Source organism: Corythoichthys intestinalis, chromosome 9, assembly GCF_030265065.1.
Source record: "Corythoichthys intestinalis isolate RoL2023-P3 chromosome 9, ASM3026506v1, whole genome shotgun sequence".
Taxonomy (NCBI): Eukaryota; Metazoa; Chordata; class Actinopteri; order Syngnathiformes; family Syngnathidae; genus Corythoichthys; species Corythoichthys intestinalis.
In genome coordinates, this window is record NC_080403.1 from 47318728 (window position 1) to 47335578 (window position 16851).

A 16851-nucleotide genomic window follows, 5' to 3' on the forward strand; every position below is an offset into this window, starting at 1 on the left:
CGACTAACCTACAAGCTCGATTCCAACTGAGGGGATCAAATTACGACCTAAGAGGAATCAGATTCTTTTCCTATCGGACAACTAGGACAACAGTAAAATCTTTCTCGATTACGAACATTGGGGCTCGCCTATGGAATACATGTGATGCAGCGCTTACAAGTATAAAATCATTTAGTTACTTCAAAAAATGTACAAGGAAACCATTCTAAATCGCAACTCGGGCGAAAATGAGACATTGCTGCACTGCACACACACATCCGCAACTAAATGTTCTCACAACAAAAAGGCAACCAAAGGAGGATTAAAGGGTATGTAGCGGCAAAGGGGGTGTGAGACATCAATAGAACCGTTATGTGCCAAGATAACAAATACTGATAAAGTTAACAAAAAAATCAATCACATTAATGAGCAATTATCGAAAATAGATCGCAAATGACGAACATTTCCGAAAGTGTTCCGGAAACAGCCGAATGGGGCGGAAACGTCACGACAAGTGATTGACAGCCGAGGCGGAGCCAGGTGCCATTGTTTTTTAACGACGAGAGAGTAGTGTTGGGGTTTGTTTGACCAAAACATCACAAAAATGGTTCAAAACTGCTGTGCTATGTGGTGTACAAATAGTGATTTATCGGAATATAGTAGCCATGAGTTCCTGAACGCGAAAAAAAAAGCTGGACTACACAGACAATGGGTTAAGTTAGTCCGTGCAAAGAGGGCTAATTTTCTAGACACAGCCTCCGGCACGCTTTTCTGTGGTGCGCATTTTCCACCTGAAAGCTTCTCGAACTATGGACAAGAGAAATCGGGCTTTGCTAAAAGATTGCTGCTCAAAGGAGATGCGGTGCCGACCATACAGGTGCAGCCACCTAAATGTCCCGAGATATCAAGAAAGAGGACGATGACTGGTAAAGGAGGCTAAAGCTAAGCAAAGGAGGGGAGCAGCCAAGCTCGAAATGGCCAGAGTGAGTACTCTTTTATAATAAAAAATGTCACGCATTGGATACAGGACTGGACACATATATAAATTATTGTTCGTAAAATATATAGAACAAATCCTCTGATCCCATTCATATTTGTGTCTGTTGGCAGAGCGAAAAGCTATGATAGCGCAATAAATGATAATTATTCTATGCATTCCTTAATTTTGGAGTCATGGTGTATCAGCTTCACAAAAAGAAATGCAAAACAAATCATTGGTGTTTCCCACACGATCTGCTGCCGATGTTTCATCAGTGTCATTGTTCCCCTCAATGACCGTTTCATTACGCTGCATTGGCGTTCGTTTGGGCTCAAATTGGTAACCTAAAACACCGATTAAAGCTTAGTAACTCTCCTCGTCACCATTAGATGAACATTCGTTACGTCCTTCTACGTCGGATTCGTCGCTGAAACTAGAAACGAAATTGTCTGCCATCATCGCCGCCATTCATAATTAAAGCACTGAGCCTTTTTCTTGTTGAAGAAACACCCCTCACTGTCAATTCTGGATTCTCTTTTATTAACAACGAGGGGTGTTTCTTCATGAGGGAACCTGGAATATGTGCAGGACGAACACAATGCATCAGCATAAACAGCTCAAAACACCCCTAATTCTCCCCTCACTAGAAGGAATTATATTGATGCAGACAGGCGCTGCCCCCCTAGTGGCCGGTGGCACTCTCTTCACTTGTCGTGACGTCACGCACACGATCTGCTAGATCTCGGGCGCCGGTCGTTTTAGCTTGACAATCGAGCCAAATTTCTCTCATTTTCCTGTGTGTAATTACACGAAGTGGCATGATATGAATACAAAAGGCATGCGTTTATGGATAAATGATGGAATATTAAAATTTTCCCAGGGCACTACATACCTTTTAAATGCCAGGGACAGAGACTAAGACATAACATTGCATGCCCTGAAGATATGTCCTCCAGCAAACTTAGATCACTGATCTGCTATTGCAACGTGCGCGCTGTGTTTCACCTTCGGTGAAATGGAGTTGCTTGACTGGACACTTAGCTCATTGGACAAAATATTTTCTACAATGCGACCTACACCAAACCAACGGCCATGTCCGGCCAACACCTTCACGTCTGGATATGCGGAGGATGCCTGGGGAAAATGGAGGCCCATATGCTTAACGTCTCTCCAGATTGAGGACGTCGAAGACCTCTTTATCTTCGGCTCACTGATGGCGCTTGCCCTCCCGCTGCTTCTTGGTGCCCTATGGGTACACCGATTCTCGATGAGAATGAAGCGTCAACTCAACGAGGCAATTGAGATTGCTCGTAACAACGGCGACGAATTGTCCCAGCTGAGAAAGGAACAAGCAGCGTTAAGTGATGCCACCGCTCAAATGGTCACGAAAATCATCACGGAGATCATGAAAGGCTCGCTCACGGGAACCGGGCAAAGGCAGATGATGACTAATCTTCCGGAGCCGACACAGCAGACGTGGGCCTCCATGACACGCGCGGCCATCCCTCCCTACACCAACTTGAAAATCAACTTATCCAATGAACCTACTCAAATTGACAATATTGCGTAATGCCATGGTAATCAATGATTTTTGGGAAGATATATGAGTAAAAAAATGGACTATGCAACTCTAACATGCTAGACTGTGCGTCCCGGGCTGCTGGGGGACGGGTATTGATAAGCATATGCTTTTTCACGTCTTCCTTTGTCATCGTCTTTTCGGGCAAATTATTCCATATTCTGTGACTGTCAATGATTCTCTTTCTTGGCCAAACTATCCCACATTCTGTAACTGTCAATGATACCGATGATGATGACAATGACAATAAATTTCATTCATTCATACTCTGGTTTGATTTTGCAGTTTTAACTTTGTCAACACACTGCTTACTTCAACCACAATTCATATTGTTCTGTCTAAACCGGACTTTAGGGCAAAAACTATCAAAGATGGTGCCGTCCATGTTTCGTTCAGGAAACTTGTCTATCGTGAAAATTACACTTTGTCTGATCCAATTCAAATTTTCCCAACAACTTGTAGTACGGTATAAGTAAGCAATAGTGACATCATATTAGTGCTTTCATATAATACAGGTTGACACATGAAATGTAGCTATCTGTCTACAGTATATCTAAATTACAGAAACATGAGAGGGACCCTTTTCCCAGAGGATTTTATGGTCTGAGGAAGAAAGGATATTGGCATAGCTTTACATCTGTGAGAAATTCCGAAGACCGTGTGAGAACCAGAAGGACAAGAGCGAGGCTTGATCCTCAGCTTCACCAGCCGAATACCTGCCGAATTAAACACAATACATCACCTCAAAACAAAAATATTCATGGAACGTTCCTGCACTGTAAAGATTCAACAGTTCAAGGTTGGTTAATCGTCCCCAATCATGAAATAATAAAACCCTGTCAATCTTCCCGTTTAAGAATATGATGCAGGTTGACATTGCTTTCAAACACCACGCGCACTTCCGAGTCCAGATGTTTAAAAGAAAGCCTTCTTGAGGGTGCACCAGCACATTCCTCAGGTCAAATGTGAAGGCGGTTAGCTTACTGCCTCAAGCAAGGAAGCCCCTCTTGACTCTCCACTTTGATTAGAGTCAAAGGCTGGACTGTCCGCCTGAAGACAATCACTAAAGGAAGGAAATGAGAAAGCCTGAAGCAGACTGTGTGCCGAGACAGACACACTCATTCGTCTTAAAGCTCCGGCCGATTAAAATAGAACGAAAGGGGCCGAATAAGAGGGGTGCTTGCTCTCTCCTGAAATAAGAAGACATCTGCACGGACGCGTGCTTCAACGCTTGACAAATCCATTCTCTGCATATAACCACGCATGCCATCGATGTTTGCGCAGAATGGCTTGTCTCTCTTGGGTGATATTATGTCTCAGTTCAGGGTGTGTTTGGGTGTGTGATAAAGCCAGCATGGATTGTGTGAACGTTATGTGTTTGTGTGTGAGAGAGAAGAAACTGAAAAGCCTCCAGGGGGATTTCCTCCAAAAGGGAAAGGTTTTCTCCTCCCACTTTTCTAACAATCTCTCTATCCCTCCCTCTTTCTCTCCCTAGTTCTCCCCCAGCTTGCTCACAAAACTCAGAGAACCCAGAGAGACATGAACAAGGAGACTTGCCGGACAACTTGTTTTTTATTTTTCTCCCTTTCTTAAGTGCTTAAGTGCTAAACTCTATGAGGAAACTACATGGCTTTTGTCAGTTTTCCATCAGGACTGTCATGTGGACATATTTTAACAGATGACAGCTATTGCACTAAACATGGCAAGTCTCTCAGCGCAGATCTCAGGGAGCGTCTCTGTGAAGGATTATGATCAAAGTTGCTGCCCGATAGTGGAGAAACTTCTGTGAAGATGGTAAATGCATGCATTTGTCCTTTTGTCTCATTGTTATGATCTGCTTTAAGAACTCCCAATACTCCACTGACCAAGTGGGAGACATCATGAGTGTCTAGCTTAGGCATGTTTGCCTCTTTGTCTGAGTCAAGTGTGTTTGCAACTACAGTCAGGTTCTTTTTTAAGTGTCTAATTACAACACAAGCCCACCCAAGGGAAGTATCCGCGTACATTGCTACACATAATTGGATGTCACTTGTTGAATGACTATAAAACTTTTTGTTGTCCTGAGCACACTTGGTGGGACTGGTTCCCATCAGCAGCCCGCAGCATCTCAAGCTGCTGGAGTGTGAGAACACTGACAAAGAGAGCGGCACAGGCTCGGTTGTTAAGCTTCCGCAAGTCCTTCACTTTTTTAAAAGGCTTCGATTCATGCAGACGGGCCAAATTCTTTAGTGAGTGAGTGGAGGGAGTTTTGGGTGTATAAATGCCTCTGCAGCTTCACAGTTCAACAGTTCATGCCGCAGTGGACCAATCTCCTCTTGTACAAACATGCTGCATTTTAAAAGCAAAGTTTATTTCTGTTTGTTGAACAGATCTACAATCTTAAGGGAGTTTGCTTGCATTATAAAATGGAATCTCCAAACTTGAAAATCACATGTTTTAAATCGTTTAAATTCCACTCACAAGTTTTGTTTTACTTTTGAGGCCCATTTGCAGGTAGCGCTGCACACTCAATATGCAAGTAAATTAAACACTGGACTCATACCGTACACTATAATATGCAGTGTAGACAGGGGTGAAAGTGGACAGGAACGGTCAGGAACGCAGTTCCGGTATAAGATTCATGGCTGGAACGCAGTTCCGGTATAAGATTCAGAGCATGTTTTCTGAAACAGCAAAAAAAAAAAAAAAAAAAAAAAGCAATGCAACAGAAAATGGATTAAATCTTTAAGAGCAAGCAAAGAGTTAAAATGGCCTATTTATGATATTTAGTTTTATTTGCTCTGATGGGGAGGTTCAGAATAGAGCAGGGCGGTAAACCGAAAATTTACCGTCACCGAAATTCTTCACGATGACCGACGTAATTTTGACCATGTCGGTAAATTCGGTAATTTAATAAAACAAGAAAATATAGTCTTTTTATCCCGCTTTGACGCTGTGTTGTTCGGCTATGTTCATTCCCCTTTAAGAAAGCAGACAGTGTGCTTACGTATGGAGTCACGTGGTTTTCAGGAAGCCAATCAAACAGAAGCCCAGTAGGCTAACGCTAGCGCCTAACGCTACAAGTAAACGGGATGGAGTCGGGCTTAAGTTAGCTTCGCCAAACTTTCACCCGACATTAAGTAAACTCTTGGCGGGTTCCAGACGGGCTTTCACCCGCTGTCCTCCCTGGTTCTCACGATATTAGGAGAGGATGCTTTCAGTGCTTTCTTTTGGTAGCCAAGCCACAGGCTAACGCTAGCAGCTAACAACGGCTACAAATGAACGTGAAAGAGTCGGACAGCGGCTCTAACCTTGTCGAAACGGCTGAAATTAATGAGTGGACTGGGCACGGACTTCATGTAGCAATCATAATGTCGTGTTATTTGGCATCTCTGTGTGATTTCTCTGAAAGCTTTCATAATGGTAAAGCACTCAGCGTAAAGTATAATCCAACAGTGAAGCCTATATATAATATGACAGTTTAATGGCCACAGCTATTTTTCTGTATGTGTTTGCTTTATTCTGCCATCATAAAACCTTAAATGTTTCATTGGCATCAGAGCAATACAGCTTTAATCTGGTTGTGTCTGTGTGGGGGGTGCATTTATTAAAAAAGGTTTCGGGGAACAAAAAAAAAACTGAAACCTTGACGTAAACACTTGTGTTGAATAATTATGTCACAGCAGCCATTACCAATAAGTTGTCTGAAGTGTACTGTTAAAGCTGCACGTCATTTGTGTTAGAATGACATGTTTGCACAGTCGTCATATTGATTTTTATAATGTACATTTTTCAATTCATACAAGCTGTTATAAATGTTCACACTAGAATTCTTATTGTTTACAAGATTTTTATAATGTACATTTTTCAAGTCATACAAGCTGTTATAAATGTTCACACTAGAATTCTTATTGTTTACACGATTTTTTTTAATACTTAATGTTTAGACTGCATGTGCAATTGTTAAATTGAAAGCTGGTTAAATAAATTTAACGAGAAACAGTTAATTTGTATTCCATGCATTGATTCAAATTTTCAAATTATAAAACAGTCTGCTTGGGCGAATTTATCGTCATTTATCGTTATCGAGGTAAATCTGCTCAATTTATCGTGATACGTACGTAAGGCTATATCGCCCAGCCCTAGTTCAGAATATCTTAGCTGTCAACGTGCACTTTGGATTTTTATTTGTTCATTACCTTGGTCTTTCTGAAAGAAAGAACAAGGTATTGTTATTGTGCAACTTTATTGTTCTTATTACCTTGGTCTTTCTGAAAGAAAGAACAAGGTATTGTTATTCTGCAACTTTATTACCTTGGTCTTTCTGAAAGAAAGAACAAGGTATTGTTATTGTGCAACTTTATTGTTCTTATTACCTTGGTCTTTCTGAAAGAAAGAACAAGGTATTGTTATTGTGCAACTTTATTGTACTTATTACCTTGGTCTTTCCAAGGGAAAGAACAAGGTTATGTTGTTGTACAACTTTATTGTACTTTTTATTATTCTTCTTATTATTATAGTCGTTTTTTTCGGCGCGCCGCGCAGCCCAAACCATAGCACCAATCGGCACCGTTGAAGTATCGGCACGACCGGATTTTTCGCGTGACGATGGGAATTTTTCAAACCGCCACGAAAAATTTTCCGTTCGCCCGTAAACGGCAATTTTCCGAAAAATAAAAAAAGTTTCAAAATGTATCTAGTCCTACAATTTTTGACCAAATCACATAATTTGGGCATCAAAAATTCCGGGACGGTGAGGGGCATAAAAGTTGTATACAGAATTTGGCAAAAATTTACGGTTCCCCGGAAATTTGCCAAAAACTTTCCTATTCATTTTGAATGGAAAAAAAACGCGCGCTTCATAGCCCGAACCGTTAGACCGATCGGCACCGTTCAAGTATCGGCACGACCGGAATTTTCGCGTGACACAGGAAACTTTACAAATGGCCCCGAAAATTTTTCCGTTCGTCGGTAAACGGCAATTTTCCGTGAAAAAAAAAAAAGTTTCAAAATGTATCTAGTCCTACAATTTTTGACCAAATCACATAATTTGGGCATCAAAAATTCCGGGACGGTGAGGGGCATAAAAGTTGTATACAGAATTTGGAAAAAAATTACGCTTCCTCGGAAATTTGCCAAAAACTATCCCATTCATTTCGAATGGGAAAAGTCCCCATTCACTTACAATGGGATTTCCAATGGAATTTACATTGCATTGATGCCATTGACGGCCATGCATGTCGAATCTACTGATGCCAATGTACTTGGATTCAATTGACTATATAGATGTCGATGCCATTGACTGCCATGGACGTCCAAAATTTTTCCCATTCATTTTCAATGGGGAAAAAACAAAATTACCCCAAATCAACAGAAAATGACCAGATATCAATAGGACGTGTCCCCCAAACTTCCCCAATTCCATTGACGCTTATGAAGGGTGCCGCCATTGACTTACATGGACGTCCAAAATTTTTCCCATTCATTTTCAATGGGGAAAAAACAAAATTACCCCAAATCAACAGAAAATGACCAGATATCAATAGGACGTGTCCCCCAAACTTCCCCAATTCCATTGACGCTTATGAGGGGTGCCGCCATTGACTTACATGGACGTCCAAAATTTTTCCCATTCATTTTCAATGAGGAAAAAACTAAATTTCTCCAAATCAACAGAAAATGACCAGATATCAATAGGACGTATACCCCAAACGTCCCCAACTCCATTGACGCTTATGGGGGGTGCTGCCATTGACGTCCATGGACGTCCAAAATTTTACCCATTCATTTTCAATGGGAAAATTTTTTTTTTCCCCAAATCAACAGAAAATGACTAGATATCAATAGGACCTGTCCCCCAAATGTCCCCAATCGCATTGCTGCTTATGGAGGGTGATGCCATTGACGTCCAGGGACGTCCAAACTTCCCATTCATTTCCAATGGCATTTCTTCATGTTTGTTCATTCTATTGATGCCAATGTACTTGGATTCCATTGACGCTTATGTAAGTTGATACCATTGACGTCCATTGACGTCCAAAATTTTTCCCATTCATTTTCAATGGGAATTTTTTTTTTTTCCCCAAATCAACAGAAAATGACTAGATATCAATAGGACGTTTCCCCCAAATGTGTCCGATTGCATTGCTGCTTATGGAGGGTGATGCCATTGATGTCCACGGACGTCCAAACTTCCCATTAATTTCCAATGGCATTTCTTCATGTTTGTTCATTCTATTGATGCCAATGTACTTGGATTCCATTGACCCTTACGTAAGTTGATACCATTGACGTCCATGGACGTCCAAAATTTTTCCAATTCATTTTCAATGGGAAATTTTTTTTTTTCCCCAAATCAACAGAAAATGACTAGATATCATTAGGACGTGTCCCCCAAATGTCCCCGATTGCATTACCGCTTATGGGGGGTGATGCCATTGACGTCCATGGACGTCCAAACTTCCCAATCATTTCCAAAGCCATTTCTTCATGTTTGTTCATTCTATTGATGCCAATGTACTTGGATTCCATTGACACTTATGTAAGTTGATACCATTGACGTCCATGGACGTCCAAAATTTTTCCCATTCATTTTCAATGGGATTTTTTTTTTTTTCCCCAAATCAACAGAAAATGACTAGATATCATTAGGACGTGTCCCCCAAACTTCCCCGATTCCATTAACAATTATGAAAGGTGCCGCCATTGACGTCCATGGACGTCCAATTCTCCCATTCATTTCTAACGGCTTTTACTTTGTTTTTTGCCAATGACTGGCATTATGATCCATTCTATTGATAGACCTGAGTGGGGCTAAGATCTGTATCTCCACAGAGGAAAGACCAAGGTGTGTAATTTCTCCCGAAATTGCAGTTTCTAGTTACCTTGGTCTTTCTGAAAGAAAGAACAAGGTATTGTTATTGTGCAACTTTATTGTACTTATTATTTATTCATCTTATTCTCCGCGTTTTTTTGAGCCAACGCACAGCCCAAACCGTAGCACCGATCGGCACAGTTCAAGTATCGGCACGACCGGAATTTTCGCGTGACGATGGGAATTTTTCAAACCGCCACGAAAAATTTTCCGTTCGCCCGTAAACGGCAATTTTCCGAAAAACAAAAAAAGTTTCAAAATGTATCTAGTCCTACAATTTTTGACCAAATCACATAATTTGGGCATCAAAAATTCCGGGACGGTGAGGGGCATAAAAGTTGTATACAGAATTTGGCAAAAATTTACGGTTCCCCGGAAATTTGCCAAAAACTTTCCTATTCATTTTGAATGGAAAAAAAACGCGCGCTTCACAGCCCGAACCGTTAGACCGATCGGCACCGTTCAAGTATCGGCACGACCGGAATTTTCGCGTGACACAGGAAACTTTACAAATGGCCCCGAAAATTTTTCCGTTCGTCCGTAAACGGCAATTTTCCGTGAAAAAAAAAAAAGTTTCAAAATGTATCTAGTCCTACAATTTTTGACCAAATCACATAATTTGGGCATCAAAAATTCCGGGACGGTGAGGGGCATAAAAGTTGTATACAGAATTTGGAAAAAAATTACGCTTCCTCGGAAATTTGCCAAAAACTATCCCATTCATTTCGAATGGGAAAAGTCCCATTCACTTCCAATGGGATTTCCAATGGAATTTACATTGCATTGATGCCATTGACGGCCATGCATGTCGAATCTACTGATGCCAATGTACTTGGATTCAATTGACTATATGAATGTCGATGCCATTGACGGCCATGGACGTCCAAAATTTTTCCCATTCATTTTCAATGGGGAAAAAACAAAATTTCCCCAAATCAACAGAAAATGACCAGATATCAATAGGACGTGTCCCCCAAACTTCCCCAATTCCATTGACGCTTATGAAGGGTGCCGCCATTGACTTCCATGGACGTCCAAAATTTTTCCCATTCATTTTCAATGGGGAAAAAACTACATTTCTCCAAATCAACAGAAAATGACCAGATATCAATAGGACGTATATCCCAAACGTCCCCAATTCCATTGACGCTTATGGGGGGTGCTGCCATTGACGTCCATGGACGTCCAAAATTTTACCCATTCATTTTCAATGGGAAATTTTTTTTTTTCCCCAAATCAACAGAAAATGACTAGATATCAATAGGACCTGTCCCCCAAATGTCCCCGATTGCATTGCTGCTTATGGAGGGTGATGCCATTGACGTCCAGGGACGTCCAAACTTCCCATTCATTTCCAATGGCATTTCTTCATGTTTGTTCATTCTATTGATGCCAATGTACTTGGATTCCATTGACGCTTATGTAAGTTGATACCATTGACGTCCATGGACGTCCAAAATTTTTCCCATTCATTTTCAATGGGAAATTTTTTTTTTTCCCCAAATCAACAGAAAATGACTAGATATCATTAGGACGTGTCCCCCAAATGTCCCCGATTGCATTGCCGCTTATGGGGGGTGATGCCATTGACGTCCATGGACGTCCAAACTTCCCATTCATTTCCAAAGGCATTTCTTCATGTTTGTTCATTCTATTGATGCCAATGTACTTGGATTCCATTGACGCTTATGTAAGTTGATACCATTGACGTCCATGGACGTCCAAAATTTTTCCCATTCATTTTCAATGGGATTTTTTTTTTTTTCCCAAATCAACAGAAAATGACTAGATATCATTAGGACGTGTCCCCCAAATGTCCCCGATTGCATTGCCGCTTATGGAGGGTGATGCCATTGACGTTCATGGACGTCCAAACTTCCCATTCATTTCCAATGGCATTTCTTCATGTTTGTTCATTTTATTGATGCCAATGTACTTGGATTCCATTGACGCTTATGTAAGTTGATACCATTGACGTCCATGGACGTCCAAAATTTTTCCCATTCATTTTCAATGGGAAATTTTTTTTTTTTTCCCAAATCAACAGAAAATGACTAGATATCAATAGAACGTGTCCCCCAAACTTCCCCGATTCCATTAACAATTATGGAGGGTGCTGCCATTGACGGACATGGACGTCCAATTCTCCCAATCTTTTCTCATGGCTTTTACTTTGTTTAGTGCCATTGACTGGCATTATGGTCCATTCTATTGATAGACCTGAGTGGGGCTAAGATCTGTATCTCCACAGAGGAAAGACCAAGGTGTGTAATTTCTCCCGAAATTGCAGTTTCTAGTTATTATTATTATTATTCAATAATTCTCCGCGTTTTTTTGAGCCAACGCACAGCCCAAACCGTAGCACCGATCGGCACCGTTGAAGTATCGGCACGACCGGATTTTTCGCGTGACGATGGGAATTTTTCAAACCGCCACGAAAAATTTTCCTTTCGCCCGTAATCGGCAATTTTCCGAAAAATAAAAAAAGTTTCAAAATGTATCTAGTCCTACAATTTTTGACCAAATCACATAATTTGGATATCAAAAATTCCGGGACGGTGAGGGGCATAAAAGTTATATACAGAATTTGGCAAAAATTTACGGTTCCCCGGAAATTTGCCAAAAACTTTCCTATTCATTTTGAATGGAAAAAAACCGCGCGCTTCACAGCCCGAACCGTTAGACCGATCGGCACCGTTCAAGTATCGGCACGACCGGAATTTTCGCGTGACACAGGAAACTTTACAAATGGCCCTGAAAAATTTTCCGTTCGTCCGTAAACGGCAATTTTCCGTGAAAAAAAAAAAGGTTTCAAAATGTATCTAGTCCTACAATTTTTGACCAAATCACATAATTTGGGCATCAAAAATTCCGGGACGGTGAGGGGCATAAAAGTTATATACAGAATTTGGAAAAAAATTACGCTTCCTCGGAAATTTGCCAAAAACTATCCCATTCATTTCGAATGGGAAAAGTTCCCATTCACTTCCAATGGGATTTCCAACGGAATTTACATTGCATTGATGCCATTGACGGCCATGCATGTCGAATCTACTGATGCCAATGTACTTGGATTCAATTGACTATATGGATGTTGATGCCATTGACTGCCATGGACGTCCAAAATTTTTCCCATTCATTTTCAATGGGGAAAAAACAAAATTACCCCAAATCAACAGAAAATGACCAGATATCAATAGGACGTGTCCCCCAAACTTCCCCAATTCCATTGACGCTTATGAAGGGTGCCGCCATTGACTTACATGGACGTCCAAAATTTTTCCCATTCATTTTCAATGGGGAAAAAACTACATTTCTCCAAATCAACAGAAAATGACCAGATATCAATAGGACGTATATCCCAAACGTCCCCAATTCCATTGACGCTTATGGGGTGTGCTGCCATTGACGTCCATGGACGTCCAAAATTTTACCCATTCATTTTCAATGGGAATTTTTTTTTTTTCCCCAAATCAACAGAAAATGACTAGATATCAATAGGACCTGTCCCCCAAATGTCCCCGATTGCATTGCTGCTTATGGAGGGTGATGCCATTGACGTCCAGGGACGTCCAAACTTCCCATTCATTTCCAATGGCATTTCTTCATGTTTGTTCATTCTTTTGATGCCAATGTACTTGGATTCCATTGACGCTTATGTAAGTTGATACCATTGACGTCCATGGACGTCCAAAATTTTTCCCATTCATTTTCAATGGGGATTTTTTTTTTTTTCCCCAAATCAACAGAAAATGACTAGATATCAATAGGACGTTTCCCCCAAATGTGCCCGATTGCATTGCTGCTTATGGAGGGTGATGCCATTGACGTCCACGGACGTCCAAACTTCCCATTAATTTCCAATGGCATTTCTTCATGTTTGTTCATTCTATTGATGCCAATGTACTTGGATTCCATTGACGCTTATGTAAGTTGATACCATTGACGTCCATGGACGTCCAAAATTTTTCCCATTCATTTTCAATGGGAAATTTTTTTTTTTCCCCAAATCAACAGAAAATGACTAGATATCATTAGGACGTGTCCCTCAAATGTCCCCGATTGCATTGCCGCTTATGGGGGGTGATGCCATTGACGTCCATGGACGTCCAAACTTCCCATTCATTTCCAAAGGCATTTCTTCATGTTTGTTCATTCTATTGATGCCAATGTACTTGGATTCCATTGACGCTTATGTAAGTTGATACCATTGACGTCCATGGACGTCCAAAATTTTTCCCATTCATTTTCAATGGGATTTTTTTTTTTTTCCCAAATCAACAGAAAATGACTAGATATCAATAGGACGTGTCCCCCAAATGTCCCCGATTGTATTGCCGCTTATGGAGGGTGATGCCATTGACGTTCATGGACGTCCAAACTTCCCATTCATTTCCAATGGCATTTCTTCATGTTTGTTCATTTTATTGATGCCAATGTACTTGGATTCCATTGACGCTTATGTAAGTTGATACCATTGACGTCCATGGACGTCCAAAATTTTTCCCATTCATTTTCAATGGGAATTTTTTTTTTTTTTCCCAAATCAACAGAAAATGACTAGATATCAATAGGACGTGTCCCCCAAACTTCCCCGATTCCATTAACAATTATGGAGGGTGCTGCCATTGACGGACATGGACGTCCAATTCTCCCAATTTTTTCTAATGGCTTTAACTTTGTTTAGTGCCAATGACTGGCATTATGGTCCATTCTATTGATAGACCTGAGTGGGGCTAAGATTTGTATCTCCACAGAGGAAAGACCAAGGTGTGTAATTTCTCCCGAAATTGCAGTTTCTAGTTATTATTATTATTATTCAATAATTGTTGACGTTTTTTTCGGCGCGCCGCGCAGCCCGAACCGTACCTCCGATCGGTACCGTTCAAGTATCGGCACGACCGGAATTTTCGCGCGACGATGGGAATTTTTCAAACGGCCCCGAAAAATTTTCCGTTCGCCCGTAAACGGCAAATTTCCGGAAAAAAAAAAAAGTTTCAAAACGCTACTTATCCTACAATTTTTGACCAAATCACATAATTTGGACATCAAAAATTCCGGGACGGTGGGGGGCATAAAGATTGTATACAGAATTTGGAAAAAATTTACGGTTCTCCGGATATTTGCCAAAAACTATCCCATTCATTTCCAATGGGAAAAGTTCCCATTCACTTCCAATGGGATTTCCTATGGACTTTACATTGCATTGATGCCATCGACGGCCATGCATGTCGAATTTACTGATGCCAATGTACTTGGATTCTATTGACTATATGGATGTCGATGCCATTGACGGCCATGGACGTCCAAAATTTTTCCCATTCATTTTAAATGGGGAAAAAACAAAATGTCCCCAAATCAGTAGGAAATCAACAGATATCAATAGGACCTTTACCCCAAATGTCCCCGATAGCATTGATGCTTATGGAGGGTGATGCCATTGACGTCCATGGACGTCCAAATTTTTCCCATTCATTTTCAATGGCAAAAACAAAAAATGTCCCCAAATCAGTAGGAAATCACCAGATATCAATAGGACCTTTACCCCAAATGTCTCCGATAGCATTGATGCTTATGGAGGGTGATGCCATTGACGTCCATGGACGTCCAAATTTTTCCCATTCATTTTCAATGGGGAAAAAAAAAAAAATTCCCAAATCAACAGAAAATGACCAGATATCAATAGGACGTGTCCCCTAAACGTCTCCGACTCTATTGACGCTTATGGAGGGTGCTGCCATTGACGGACATGGACGTCCAATTCTCCCAATCTTTTCTAATGGCTTTTACTTTGTTTAGTGCCATTGACTGGCATTATGGTCCATTCTATTGATAGACCTGAGTGGGGCTAAGATCTGTATCTCCACAGAGGAAAGACCAAGGTGTGTAATTTCTCCCGAAATTGCAGTTTCTAGTTATTTATTCATCTTATTCTCCGCGTTTTTTTGAGCCAACGCACAGCCCAAACCGTAGCACCGATCGGCACAGTTCAAGTATCGGCACGACCGGAATTTTCGCGTGACGATGGGAATTTTTCAAACCGCCACGAAAAATTTTCCGTTCGCCCGTAAACGGCAATTTTCCGAAAAACAAAAAAAGTTTCAAAATGTATCTAGTCCTACAATTTTTGACCAAATCACATAATTTGGGCATCAAAAATTCCGGGACGGTGAGGGGCATAAAAGTTGTATACAGAATTTGGCAAAAATTTACGGTTCCCCGGAAATTTGCCAAAAACTTTCCTATTCATTTTGAATGGAAAAAAAACGCGCGCTTCACAGCCCGAACCGTTAGACCGATCGGCACCGTTCAAGTATCGGCACGACCGGAATTTTCGCGTGACACAGGAAACTTTACAAATGGCCCCGAAAATTTTTCCGTTCGTCCGTAAACGGCAATTTTCCGTGAAAAAAAAAAAAGTTTCAAAATGTATCTAGTCCTACAATTTTTGACCAAATCACATAATTTGGGCATCAAAAATTCCGGGACGGTGAGGGGCATAAAAGTTGTATACAGAATTTGGAAAAAAATTACGCTTCCTCGGAAATTTGCCAAAAACTATCCCATTCATTTCGAATGGGAAAAGTCCCATTCACTTCCAATGGGATTTCCAATGGAATTTACATTGCATTGATGCCATTGACGGCCATGCATGTCGAATCTACTGATGCCAATGTACTTGGATTCAATTGACTATATGAATGTCGATGCCATTGACGGCCATGGACGTCCAAAATTTTTCCCATTCATTTTCAATGGGGAAAAAACAAAATTTCCCCAAATCAACAGAAAATGACCAGATATCAATAGGACGTGTCCCCCAAACTTCCCCAATTCCATTGACGCTTATGAAGGGTGCCGCCATTGACTTCCATGGACGTCCAAAATTTTTCCCATTCATTTTCAATGGGGAAAAAACTACATTTCTCCAAATCAACAGAAAATGACCAGATATCAATAGGACGTATATCCCAAACGTCCCCAATTCCATTGACGCTTATGGGGGGTGCTGCCATTGACGTCCATGGACGTCCAAAATTTTACCCATTCATTTTCAATGGGAAATTTTTTTTTTTCCCCAAATCAACAGAAAATGACTAGATATCAATAGGACCTGTCCCCCAAATGTCCCCGATTGCATTGCTGCTTATGGAGGGTGATGCCATTGACGTCCAGGGACGTCCAAACTTCCCATTCATTTCCAATGGCATTTCTTCATGTTTGTTCATTCTATTGATGCCAATGTACTTGGATTCCATTGACGCTTATGTAAGTTGATACCATTGACGTCCATGGACGTCCAAAATTTTTCCCATTCATTTTCAATGGGAAATTTTTTTTTTTCCCCAAATCAACAGAAAATGACTAGATATCATTAGGACGTGTCCCCCAAATGTCCCCGATTGCATTGCCGCTTATGGGGGGTGATGCCATTGACGTCCATGGACGTCCAAACTTCCC

The 16851-nt window shown here is 41.0% G+C and overlaps 1 protein-coding gene across 1 annotated transcript in view; it reads left to right on the forward strand.

Annotated features, from left to right (window-relative positions):
- Positions 1 to 4067: 4067 nt before the first annotated feature.
- The window catches only part of LOC130921638 (uncharacterized), a 117209-nt gene continuing 104425 nt past the window's right edge, over positions 4068 to 16851 (forward strand). The window contains exon 1 of the mRNA XM_057845754.1: positions 4068 to 4331. Coding sequence (XP_057701737.1) covers positions 4329 to 4331 — 3 coding nt within the window. The 5' untranslated portion in view covers positions 4068 to 4328. The remainder of the gene's footprint in view (positions 4332 to 16851) is intronic.